We start from the raw sequence: 12,614 nt of genomic DNA on the forward strand, positions 1-12,614 counted from the left end.
GCCGCTTCCAGCAAAGGAGCTTGGAATCACCCTCGACTCCTCTCTCCTGCAAACCACGTGCAGTCCCTCCACACGTGGGGTTGGCTCTGTCTTACAAACACCCCTCACCTCCCCCGCCACCACTGCTGTGGCACAGGCCACCGCCATTTCCACCTGCGTGGCGGCAGCACCTGTGTAGCAGGACTCCCTGCTGTCCTTGTGCCCTTGGCGTCTGTGTTCCACAGAGCAGTAAGAAGGATCCTGCTGAGCTCCCCACACTTGCCTACCGCAGTGCCTTTGCACCTGCCCATATGGGCGTGGCTCAGTTCTCACTTTTTAAAGACCTCTGCTCAGAAGCCACCTATCAGAGCCGACTCCTCGGACCACTCAGATGCCACAGCTCCCGCCCCCTTTGCTCTCCACGCCCCTTTCTCTAATTGCTTTCATTGCACGCACCACGGCTTGGCTTTTGCTGCCGCCGCTGCTGTTGGCTTTCTGAATTCTCCCTCTGCAGAACGGAATGTCCGCGAGACCGGGCTCTTAGCGCCCTGCACGGCTGCCCACTGCGGCTGCAACAGTGCTTAGCATCTAGCAGTCAGTCACTCTGGGTACCGGAACTGTGTGAATTGCTGCTTTAGACCAAAAAATAATATGGGCTTTGAAGAGGGATCTGGTCCTGTGACACTGGGGGGAGAGGGGGACCAGGCGCGTGGGCGCTGGGAAGGCTTGTGACAGAGGGGCTCCTGCAGGGTGAGAAATAGGCCGTCCTTGCGGAGGGTGGGGGCACACGTGAGAAGGGAGAGGGCACTTCAGAAGTCCACGGCAAATGTCTGATGAAGCTATGCATGGTTTCACATTTCAAAATTTAACCTTAGGCTGGCTTTGTGGCGCAGCAGGTAAACCTGCCGTCAGCGACGCCAGCATCCCTTACGGGCACCAGTTCGTGTCGCGGATGCTCCACTTCCGATCCAGCTCCTTCTAATGGCCTGAGAAAGCAGCAGAAGTGGTCCAAGTCTCCTTGGGCCTCTGCACCCAATGTGGGAGACCCAGCTGAGGCTCCTGGCTGGAAGACCTCTCTCTCTCTCTCTCTCTCTCTCCCTCTACATACCTACCTATCTGTAACTCTGTCTTTCAAGTAAATAGAATTTTTTAAAAGCTACATAAACTTATCTTTTAATTCCATTTTCCACACTAAGCACCCTGGTGCTCTGCGCAGCTCTCCTCTGGCCACAGTGTGGCGCTCTAAGCGCTCTCAGGAGGCTGTGGAAGCTGCTTCCACCTGGACGTAAAGACACAAAGCAGTCTTCAGCGGCCGCCAGCAGGGGCCGGGGGCCGGGGGCCGGGGGCCGGGGTCGGTGCCATTGACCCCGCTGCGGCCCTGCGGCGGGCAGAGCAGCTGACGTACAGGGCTGCATCCCGCGCCTATGGCCTTGAGCGAACGCTGGACCCCAGGGTGTTTGGGGTCTTATTGCAGCATGGCTCTTAGCAGGACCATTCTGTAGGAGTCTGCAAAGAAACCCCCGAGAGCAAGAGCCGAGAGGAGCAGGAGACCTGGGGCGGAAGAAGGGCCCGCAGGACTTGGTCAACCTCACTCAGCCGGGTTTCCGTGGTGGGGGATCCATCACGAGGGCTGTTTAAGCCTAAGACAACTTTGGCAGTGTGTGGGGACGATGGAGGCGGGACCAGAAGGCAACGGGGAATTAGAACCGCCTGGAGGTGGCGAAATTCCTTAATAGACTGCAGCGGGCATGAAAACAGCCTGGAGAAGTCTGCCCTCTCGTGGACAAACCAGGTACTGCCGCAGGTCTTCAGGGTCTCGACGGAGAATTTGGGAAACCAGTGCTGATTTCTAGAGACCCCTCTATTTTTTTGCTAAGCCTCTCTCTGGGTATGTGAGGTGGGGGTGGAATTTATAGGGAAGACATCTGCGTCATTATCCAAGGCAGTGGTGTTCATGCAACTAAGCTGAGAGACTTCCTTTGTAGAAGGATGTCATGATTATAGAAAAGCAGCAAGCAGAGAGAGCAGCCAGCAGCAGATCTCCCGAGCTAGGGCTTACCAGAGGAAGTGAGGGGTCCAGAGAGGAGCCGCAGACCTAAGGCCGTGAGCAGCAAGTAGAGAATCGACATTTTTCTTTCTTCTCATCAAATCTGTTTTTTTTCCTCTGAGCCCTGACTGCCGACTCATTTAATGCTAATGCTGTCTACCTGAAGTTGGCGTTAGTGCTCCCATTTTACAGGAAGGAAAACTGAGGCTCCAAAGGGACGTCAGTGGCCTGAGGTCACACAGCTGGGAATGGCTGTGCCCGGGTTCGGGTCAAGGGCAGACAGGCTGTGACTCCAGCTGTTTCTCATCCACTGGTTGCCATCTGGCCTGTGCCCGCATGGTCCTGCCTGGGAGGAGGTGGGCGCCCCCGGTGACCTTACGCCCACATGGCGCTATCTCACCCAAGTAACCCTCAAGAGGGATTACTGAGGTCTGTGTAGATAAGCTCTCTGACACTATAAAGAGCACAATATAGTTCCATTGGGCCATGTACTCACCCATCCTTTCGTTCCCTCAATACTCACTGAGCACATGTTTGTTGAGCGCTGTCGTATCCCAGGCGCTGCGCTTGAAACAGATTCCTGAAGGCAGCCAGACACAGGCGGTCTCTGCCCGCGCACAGCAGTTAGGCAAATTTTCTAACCACCAAGAACTCTCGCTCGCTTAGTGTGCCGGTGATAAGGGCCACAAGGAAAACACAGGGTCTCACGCGAGCTGAACGGGAGCTGTTCACTCCCCCTGGGGGTTCCTGGACGGCTTAGCTAAGCAAGGGAAGCGTGCGTGGGATTGCGCCCCGCGGAACATGGAGGGTGCGCGCCGCCGAGACCTGGGGGTGTCCGCCTGGCGTCAGAGGGAGCCGGGTCAGTTCAGGCCGGGAACAGCCGAGGGAGGGAGAGTGGTTTGCGGGGAGGCTGCTTGTGCACGGCCTGCGCTCCTCGCCCCAGGAGTGACCACTTAAAAACACACACTTGAGGTGTGTGTTCTTGTGAAGGTTCCCAGGGACCGCTGGCGGCTGGGCCTGGGGCTGGGCCAGGAGCCAGCCAGGGTATGCGCAAGGCACCCTTAGCCTTGGAAGGAAGAAGGGCTGGGCCAGCCGCGCAGCTCTGAGGAAGACACGCTTGGTGCAACTCAGCCCAGCCTGGTCTTGCCTGGGCTGTCACGCAGCGGTGAGCACTCCAGGAACGCAGAGAAACCTACCCCACGAGGAGCGGCGCAGGGTCCTTCCAAGCAGGGAGAGCCGCTCCCGTGTGTGTGGCCGAGGGCCCTCACCGCAAGGCTGAGACTTAGAACACGCCCTGGCCAGACCCGCGCAGCTCCTCTGAGCTGTGAGCGTGCACCTGCGCACGGGAGAAGGGCAGGGAGGGGCAAGAGTGCTCAGCGGTTTGTCTGGAGAGCAGCCCTGCAATGTCACACACAGCCCTGGGCACCCGCCACCACCAGAATAGGGGTGAATCGTACCTCGTCTTCAACAGCGTGGAACGCCAGGTCCCTAGGCCGTTTCGCGGGGCTGCTCCTGCACACGCCCGACTCCGGGAGTTCCGCTCTGGTACCCAGCATGCAGCTCCCTTGCCTACCCCGACTCTGGGCCATTGGCTGCCTCCCTCCTCCCTCAATGTGGGGACATTCAAACGTGTAGTCACAGAGTTGCCATCTGAGTCATCGAGCTCATTCCATTTCTTTTCTTTTTAAAAAACATTATTTATTTATTTATTTATTTTTTTGAGAAAGAGAGAATGAGAGATCTTGAGAGAGAGAGATCTTGAGAGAGATCCCATCTGCTGGTTCACTCCCTAAAAGCTCATTACAGCTGGGTCTGGTCTAGGTCCCCATTCTCTCATATCCAGGGAAGGCTTCCCAACTACACCATAGTTGAGTAGTTCCCGAATGTTGCTCTATATGAGAATAAACTGGGGTGGGGTCCTTCAATAACCCCCGACCCTTGTCACATCCTATCAGGTTGGAATCCAGTGTCGTTTTCAACCCAGGTGGTTCCAGTGTGGTCCTATGAGTCACAAGCCCTGGACTTTGTCCAGACCATGCTAGTGCCAGGGCACTGGTTTTGCCCCGTCCCGGATGCCACGTGGGGATTGAACTTGCTGGAGCTGGAGCTCAAGCACTCAGTCCCTTTTTTTACTCCTGTCATTTCCCAACCTCTCTGCAGCTCCTTTGTAAACAACAGCTCCATCACCGGTCTGTAGTCAGGACTGTTTGGAAATTTAGAAAGCAGAGAATATTGTGGCTGGCACACTTCAGGCCTCCGTTAGATGTTTTTGAAATGCCCACGGTTGTTGAGTGAGGCCGCGTTCCAGACCTGCCTGCTGGACTTGCCCTCCGAAGGCGGCTGCTCCCAATGGCAGCCAGGCAGGCTCCTTAGAGGTCCCTCCCTTTCTGCTCGCTTCCTCCCCACGCTCAGCCCGCTCCCGGTCAGTTATCAGGAAGCAGTGAGACACGAGGTATTCTCTCAGATTTGTGATCAGAAGGATATGTTACCTGTGAGACTGACAGCCAAAAGGGCAGGTGAGAGGCGCCAGCGCAGAGCGATGCAGGCGTGACCGGGAGGGACTGGGAAGGCACGGCCGGGCACGCAGAACTAAAGCTTGTGGTGGGATTTGGGGAGAGGACTTTAGGGGGGAGGAAGTCGTTGGTATGCCTGAGCGCCTGCTGTGCCTTCAGCCCTGTGGTGAGCCCTGTGAAGGACTTGTAGAAGGTCGTAGAGGCAACACAAGGGGAGGGATTAGAGAACAGTTAACTACACACTCAGAGGGCTGAAATGGCCAGCAAGGGCATTTTTGGGGGGTCTGTACCTATAGCTGGATCTTGTAGGCTCAGCACAGTTTTAAGGAGCAAAGAGAAGGAAAGACGCTGTCCCAAAGGTGGGAGATCTGTTAGGAATCGGAGAGGGCGAGAACATGGAGGATCCTCTGCGATTTCCTGCCTTCTCTTCTTCCACAGGAGTGAAAGCCAGAGATGTGAAGGGAATTTTACCCGTGATGGTTCTAATGGTGATCATTTTCTTGATGCTTCTGTTCTGGGAAAATGAGCTAAATGAGAACGGAGTGCTGTTCACCTTGGAGCACCTGCACGTGGACTACCCGCAGGACAGCGCTCCTGTCCGGTACTGCAACCACATGATCCAGCAGAGACTCATCAGGGAGCCGGACCACACGTGCAAACTGGAGCACGTGTTCATCCACGAGAGGCCCCAGAAAATCAACAGCATCTGCATGTCTCCCAAGAGGGTGGCTTGCCTCAACCATTCCACCATATTCTGCTTCCAGAGCGAGACAAAGTTCAGAGTGACGGTCTGTGAGCTCATGGAGGGCACGCGGTACCCCGCCTGCAGGTACCGCATTTCCCCCACGCAGGCCTTCATCCAGGTGACCTGCGATGACTTGGGGCCGGTTAGTTTCGAGGGCTATATTGAATGACCAGCTGGGCGCCCGACTCTTTTCTCTCGGGGGCTCCGGGGCTGGCTGTCCCTGAGGCAAACTCTGAAGGAAATGGGTGCTTACAGGAGTGAAGTTGTCCTGTCAGGATGGCCGAGTTCTAAGTGTTTCGCTTTGCTTCAATAAAGAAGTCTTTACTGAATGAAACCATAAACTCAGTGTGTGTGGATTTCACTTTTTGTTCCTTGTGTTTGGGTCATTTGATAAGAGCCTAGAGTAAGCTAGAAGCAGGACTAGAATTAAGGTAAAGTGAATGAAACACTCACCTCAGGGGCGAGATTTAAGGGGACACGAAAAAGAAAAAAAAAAAAAAGAACCCAGAGGTAGTCAAGCTATAGGAGTTGTACTATTATAGATCAAATCCTGTTATTTAAATTTTAAATATTTGTTCTCAGGGATTATACTGCACTAGTTTTTAGTGTTGCATTAAAATATTACTTATCTGGCCAGCGCCGCGGCTCAATAGGCTAATCCTCCGCCTTGTGGCGCCGGCACACCGGGTTCTAGTCCTGGTCGGGGCGCCGGATTCTGTCCCGGTTGCCCCTCTTCCAGGCCAGCTCTCTGCTGTGGCCCGGGAAGGCAGTGGAGGATGGTCCAAGTGCTTGGGCCCTGCACCCCATGGGAGACCAGGAGAAGCACCTGGCTCCTGGCTTCAGATCAGTGCGATGCGCCGGCCATTGGAGGGTGAACCAACGGCAAAAGGAAGACCTTTCTCTCTGTCTCTCTCTCTCACTGTCCACTTTGCCTGTTTAAAAAATATATATATATATTATTTATCTTGACTACTGAGTTTTCTCATATCCCCTTAACTTTCATAGCTGGAATGAGTGACTCAATCACTTTACCCTAATCCCAGCCCTGATTCTAGGAATAAAGACAGTTGGGATCCCCTCTCAGGGTCTTTTCTACAGATGTTGTTTACTACTCAAAGGGCACCCGGTCCTGGCCAGCAGCTTTCCCCTGCCTTGAAAGGGAAGGGGAGAGAGGTCAGAAGGAGGCTGACTGTTCAGAAACCATTCCCTTAAAGACTGGAGAGAAGCGGCTAAGGGTTTCCCAGGGAGGCACCGTGTCTCTCAGAGTTCAGGGTCTCGCTCTCTGTACCTCCAGAGGGAACAGAGAGGACTTTGAGTCAGACTAACTCGTCACCTAAGGCCCAGCTGTGGGCATGGTAACCTTCCCGCCAGAGGGAGAGCGAGAGGATCCTAATTCTGGGAATGCCATCCGGTCCTGATCTGTGACATTAGCTTCCTCACCTATAACGTGAGGGACCAACCACGTGGTCTTTGAGGTTCCTTTTAAGCCTGTTACCCTGCAATTCCATATCTTAGATAGTGTAGAAACTGGCTTTGCTGGAGGGGAGGCTTAATATTAGGAAGTTGTAAGAAATAAAGGGCAATTGATAAATAAGGGCCAGATTATTGGGTCACTAATTGTTTTCTTTAAAGATTTATTTTATTTATTTGAAAGGCAGAGTTACAGAGAGAGAATGAGGGTGAGGGAGAGAGAGAGAGAGAGGTCTTCCATCTGCTGGTTCACTCTCCAAAGAGCCGCAATGGTTGGAGCTTGGCCAGGTGGAAGCCAGCAGCCAGGAGCCAGGAGCTTCATGCAGGTCTACCACGTGGATGCAGAGCCCTAGATTCAAACCAGCGCCCTTATGGGATGCCACCATCACAGGCGGTAGCTTTACCTGCTATGCCACAACGCCAGCTCCTCAGGTCACCAATTGTAAGCTAAGACGTTTCGATCCCGTATATGAGAACCAGAGACACACAATGGGTTAGGGCAGGCCTGAGCGGCTCACTGGCTTTGCAGGGCACTTTCTGTCCCGATCTTCTCAGTTGAGAGACTTCAACTGCTGCATTGCTCATTTGGACTGAATTCAAGGTCATATCAAAGAAGGAGGTACACTTGCGCTGGTTGTTACTTCCATCTTTAGTAGGCATCGAGTTCTGACCGATTGATTAGATCTATGGGGGACAGTCACAAGGGGTCGTAGAGGACACCGCACAACCTGGCAAGTAGGCAGAAAGTCCCCCATCACACGATTTCTTCCACCTTGTGGCCCCTGGTAGCTGTTGCATTACTAATTTCTCTGTGGGAATCCTGCCATCATCTGGTCTTCGTGGACTTTTGGATGCCATCAAGTGAGCAGAGCCTTAGCATCTGAATAGAAGTTGAGTAGGGGGTGCTGGCATTGTGGTGTCACAGAGGATGCTGCTGCCTGCGGTGCCAGCGTCCCACACGGTGCCAGTTCTGAGTCCCGGCTGCTCCACTTCAGATCCAGCTCCCTGCCTATGTGCCTGGGGAAGCAGAGAATGAACCCACGCGGGAAACCTGGGAGACGCTCCTGGCTCCGTGCTGTGACGCTCCAGGCTTCAGCCTGGCCCCACCTGAGCCGATGAGGCCATTTGGAGCATGAACCAGTGAATGGAACATCTCTGTCTCTCTCTGTATAACTCTGCCTTTCAAATAAATAAAACAAATCTTACACACACGCGCACACACACACACGCATGCACCAAGTTGAGCAGGAGCAGGTGGTTCTCAGCACACGAATTGTTGGATCTTGGTGTCGGCATTTCCTGAGTGAAACTGGACGCAGATGAACTACAGTTCATCTTTGGGCCCCTGCTCTGTTTTCTGCCGTCTGCTTCCCTTTCTTCCCCCCTCCCTGGGCTGTGTTGTCCTTGCTTTCCTTCTCAGCACGTTCTTTCCTCTGCCTCCTCTAACTTCCCCTCTTCTGAATAAAAACAAAACCTTGCAGGTAAGCGCAGTCCCATAAAAGCGTAAGCAACCGAGGCTGCAATGGCAGCCATCTCAGAGTGTGTTCTAACGATCTTATGTATTTTAAAATTGTATTTATTTTTGTGTTTTCAAAGAGGGGAGGGAGGGAGTGAGGGAGGGAGGACGGAAGGAAGGAAGGAAGGAAGGAAGGAAGGATATTTCCATCTGCTGATTCACTCCCCAGATGCCAGCAAGAGCTGGCACCGGGCCAGGATGAAGCCTGGAGACTGCACTACTTGACTCGACACCTGCTGCCTCCCGGGGTGCGCATTAGCAGGAAGCTGGAATTGGACGCCGAGCCAGGACTCAAACTCAGCGACCTCTGATGCAGGCATCCCAGTGTCTTGAAAGCTGTGCCAAACACCCCCCCCCCCCCCCCGAGTATTTTCATTCAAAAGGGATCAAAACTCCAAGTGAATCCTGCAACATTTTTCACAGGTATAGCTTGGGCAAAGTGGGCTTGGCTTTATTATTCATTTGAAAGAGTTACAGAGAGAGAGAGAGAGAGAGAGAGAGAGAGAGAGAGAGAGAGAGAGGTCTCCTATCTGCTGGTTCACTCCCCAGATGGCTGCAACAGCCAGAGCCGCTTTCCCAGGTGCATTAGCTGGGAACTGGAGCAGAAGTGGAGCCGCCGGGACAGGATGTCTGCCCTGGAGGTGGAGGCTTTAATTGGCTGTGCCACAGCGCCAGCCCCCAGGTTTTTTTTTTTTTTTTTTTTTTTTCTCCAAATGAGCAACAGTCTGAAATGAGACCCAGACAGCTGTGAGTTCTGTCCAATTAAAGTACCTATTTCAGGAAGAGTCTGCACTGCCCTTCTTGCATGTATTTCTCCTCGTCGTCTTTCTGTTTTCCTGTCATCACTTCACTATTATGCCAAAGGTGGAGATGCAGACATTTTCTGGGAATCCCTCCTTCTTCCTGCTTTGCACACGCAGCAAAGCTGTGTTCAGGCACCCTCGGAAGGCTCACCCGGCACCACGTCTGCTTACTGCTACTGGTAGCCCATCCATCCAATTGTTAAGGCTCCTGTACCTCAGGGATAGTTATTTGCTTTATTGTCATACACAGGACATTTTAAAGATTTATTTATTTATTTGAAAGTCAGAGTTAGACAGAGAGAGGAGAGGCAGAGTGAGAGAGAGAGAGAGAGAGGTCTTCCATTCACAGGTTCATTTCCCAACTGGCCGAAACGGCCAGAGCTGGGCCGAACTGAAGCCAGGAGCCAGGAGCTTCTTCCGGGTCTCCCACACCGGTACAGGGCCCAAGGACTTGGGCCATCTTCTACTGCTTTCCCAGGCCATAGCAGAGACCTGGATTGGAATTAGAGCAGCTGGGACTGGAACCGGCGCCCATATGAGATGCTGGCACTGCAGGTGGTGGCTTTACCTGCTATGCCACAGTGCCAGCCCCGAAATCAAATATACTTGTAAGGGGCCAGCATTTGGCACAGAGGTTAAGACATCCTGTGGGACACCTGTATCTCCTACTGGAGTGCCTGATTCGAGTCCTGGCTCCTCCACTTCCAAGTCAGCTTCTTGCTAACATGCACCCTGGGAAACAGCTCAGTTCTTGGGTCCCTGTCACCCGTTTAGGACACTCAGATTGAGTTCTGGACTCCTGGCTTCTGCCTGGCCCAGTCATGGCTGTCGCAAGCATATGCGGGGTTAACCAGCAAATGAAAGATCTCTCCCCACTCCATGCCTTTCAAGTAAAATGAAAATAAATAAATTAATTAAAATACATATGTTTAAAAGTCCTTGCTTGTTAATGTCAAATGAGTGGTATAATGAGTAATAAGTTTGGAAAAGTAAGAAATAGATTCTTGGGCTTCAGGTGTGTCAAAGAAAGGATGGAGTCTGAATTGGGCTTTGAAGGATGACTAGGAGGAGAAAAGTGTAACCATCCACACAGGAGGGAAGAGGAGGTGCCATCGGTGTCTTCAGGGCAGAGAGGCCCAGACTGATGTGACCAGAGCGGATTTCTGTTGCAAAATACTGGGGGCTAAACCTTGACAAGAAGATAGCGATTCAGTGGAGCAAGGCTGTGGACAGCAGGCTCAAGGGATTGCATCTCCTGCTGGAGTCAGGGAGGAGTGTTTCAGGATTCTGAACTAGTGTTATTGCAAGAGGTGCTTTTAGCAAAGCAGCATGCTGAAGGAATGGTGGCTAGGAATGACGTAAGGGTGGGGATGCAGGAGATACACGTGAAAGGGGAGCAGGCTTTCAGAGGGGCAAAGACGAGGAGGGGGAGGGGAATGGGGTCACCTTAAACAGCCATCTCTTCTAGAATTTTCCTTATGCATCTTCCGAATTTTTCTACACCGACCAAGCCCTGTTTCATTGTTAACCAATGTTGTTGTGAAACTTGTGTGTTCAGTTCAGTGTTTGATGCAGTACAGAACAATGAGAAACTGTGTTCCAGGCTCAGGGAGTTCTCCCTCCCCTAAGAGCAGAAAAAAAGACCAATATGTATCAACTGACTAGGATAATGAAAAAGAAGACATAAAATGAAGTACATCATCGTCTGGGCTTTAGGGTTCAGAAAAGGAAAAATCCCTCCCGGTTAAACCATGGACCAGGAAGTGTCACAGAAGAGGAGGCAGTGGTTAGCCTGGGTGGTTGGGATTTGCAGCCAAGGGACACTTTGTTCGGTTCTCCCCGAGTGTCCTTGGTTCCACATTGTCTCCTCTGTCAATCTCATACACTTCTGTCTACACCTTTCTTGCCCCTCCTTCCTCAGACCCAAGCATAGAGCCTCCCAGGAAACAGGCACAATTGCACTTCTAACCCTGCAGCAAGCTGGAGTCCTTCTCTGTGGGATCAACTTGACAAAGGAGCTGGTAAAGACAGGTCCCTTGGCTGACAACTGGTGGGAAGCGCAAGGAGGGAAGGGGAAGTGACATTGTGTGTTGCATTTTGTTTCCTTTCTTCCAGTGGTTATCATGTGCCAGATAGGGGTGTAAGACTAGGAGCTATAAAAACAGTGAAGAATATGCTGGATAAAATTTTTTTTATCTAACCAATGAGATTATAGGTAAAAGGAAAAGAAAGAACACTTGATTTCTGTACTTTAAACATATCATCTTACTTAATTCTCACATTTTATTTTATTTTTTTCCAGATGGGGAAACTGAGGTTAAGTGAGATAAATTGCAAGTGGAGAAGCAGGGATTGGAACTCAGAGCTTCAAATTATCTTTTCACTTTATCTTACTTTCATTAAAATATGTAGGAGTCTTAACTTACACATGGAGTCACTCCTGGGAACAACAATCATAAGGAAAAGAGAACTGTCTCTTTAAGATTTTCCTTGTTTTTATCCTTTACTTTTTGTCTTTACAGCAGAAAAGATTACCCTAGGTCTGAGATGGAGAACTCGCTGCTGCTGCTCAGCCTGGGACTGGTTCTCACAGGAGCTTCCGAAAGCACAGTGGAGGTAACTAAAGAAGAATTTGCGGCGAAGAAAGTGCAACATGCCTTGGCAAAGAGTGGCCGAGAAACACAAACTGATGAGGCGTTAATGAACTTGACCTTGTTAGATAAAAACACCAGTCCCAGCCTGTCCAAGGATATGATGTCTTCCTCATTACTGACATTTAGGAAGTTACAGTATAGAGTCTCCAAAGGAAACAGTCCGAGTAGTGACAGGGAATGCTGCAATGAAGTGACTATCTGGAGAAAAGCTTCGGAAGCCAACGGCTCTTGCAAGCTGAGCAATGACCTCACCTGTGGCACCGTGGAAGGGATCCGTGGGGTCCAGAAGATGCCCAGCTGCGAGTGTGGAGAGAATCCTGGCGTAAGCTGCTGTCAGAGTGCGGAACTGGAGAATACTGTGTGCCAGCTCCCCACGGGCAGACAGCTCCCCAGGTGCCGGTACCACAGTGTTACTTCATTGAAGAAACTGCTGACGGTGCTGACCGGCCATTCTCTGATGAGCTGGTTAGTCAGTGGCTCTAAACTGTAAATCCCACAGGCCTTTGAGACTGGAGCCTACCTAAGAGGAATGTACGCGTGCTTGTCCTTGCTCCTTTCCTTCTATTATCCACATCTATCATCTCGCACAGCAGTAAACTCTTGATTATTTATACTCTCTGGAGGAGTGAAAAATCCAAAATTGTGGGTAATCTGGTGTGCAGATTCACATCCTCCCTTCCCCCCCTTCTTCCCCTCCCTTCCTTCCCCTCTTCCTCCCTCCCTCCCTCCCTCCCTCCCTCCCACCTTCCTTCCTCCCTCCCTCCCTCCTTCCTTCCTCCCTCCCTCCTCACCTTCTCTGCACCATACTGAACTCTATGCTAATTTAGTTCTAAAGCTAAGAAGCTGAGTCTAGCCACCTGGGCAAACGTAAGGAGAGAAGTTCTAAA

The 12,614-nt window shown here is 51.8% G+C and overlaps 2 protein-coding genes across 2 annotated transcripts; both read left to right on the forward strand.

Moving 5' to 3' along the window:
* Positions 1 to 4,985: 4,985 nt before the first annotated feature.
* Positions 4,986 to 5,456, forward strand: RNASE12 (ribonuclease A family member 12 (inactive)). The gene has a single exon (XM_062204677.1). The coding sequence runs from the start codon at positions 5,016 to 5,018 to the stop codon at positions 5,451 to 5,453; it is 438 nt and encodes a 145-aa protein (XP_062060661.1). The 5' UTR covers positions 4,986 to 5,015; the 3' UTR covers positions 5,454 to 5,456.
* A 6,164-nt stretch (positions 5,457 to 11,620) lies between these two features.
* RNASE11 (ribonuclease A family member 11 (inactive)) lies at positions 11,621 to 12,217 on the forward strand. The gene has a single exon (XM_062204678.1). It carries the CDS (start codon positions 11,621 to 11,623, stop codon positions 12,215 to 12,217), a length of 597 nt encoding a protein of 198 aa, XP_062060662.1.
* The last annotated feature ends 397 nt before the right edge of the window (positions 12,218 to 12,614 follow it).

Source organism: Lepus europaeus, chromosome 11, assembly GCF_033115175.1.
Source record: "Lepus europaeus isolate LE1 chromosome 11, mLepTim1.pri, whole genome shotgun sequence".
NCBI lineage: Eukaryota > Metazoa > Chordata > Mammalia > Lagomorpha > Leporidae > Lepus > Lepus europaeus.

Coding starts and splice junctions, on each gene's coding strand:
- RNASE12 (XM_062204677.1), top strand. CDS start 5,016: ATGGTTCTAATGGTGATCATTTTCTTGATGCTTCTGTTCTGGGAAAAT.
- RNASE11 (XM_062204678.1), top strand. CDS start 11,621: ATGGAGAACTCGCTGCTGCTGCTCAGCCTGGGACTGGTTCTCACAGGA.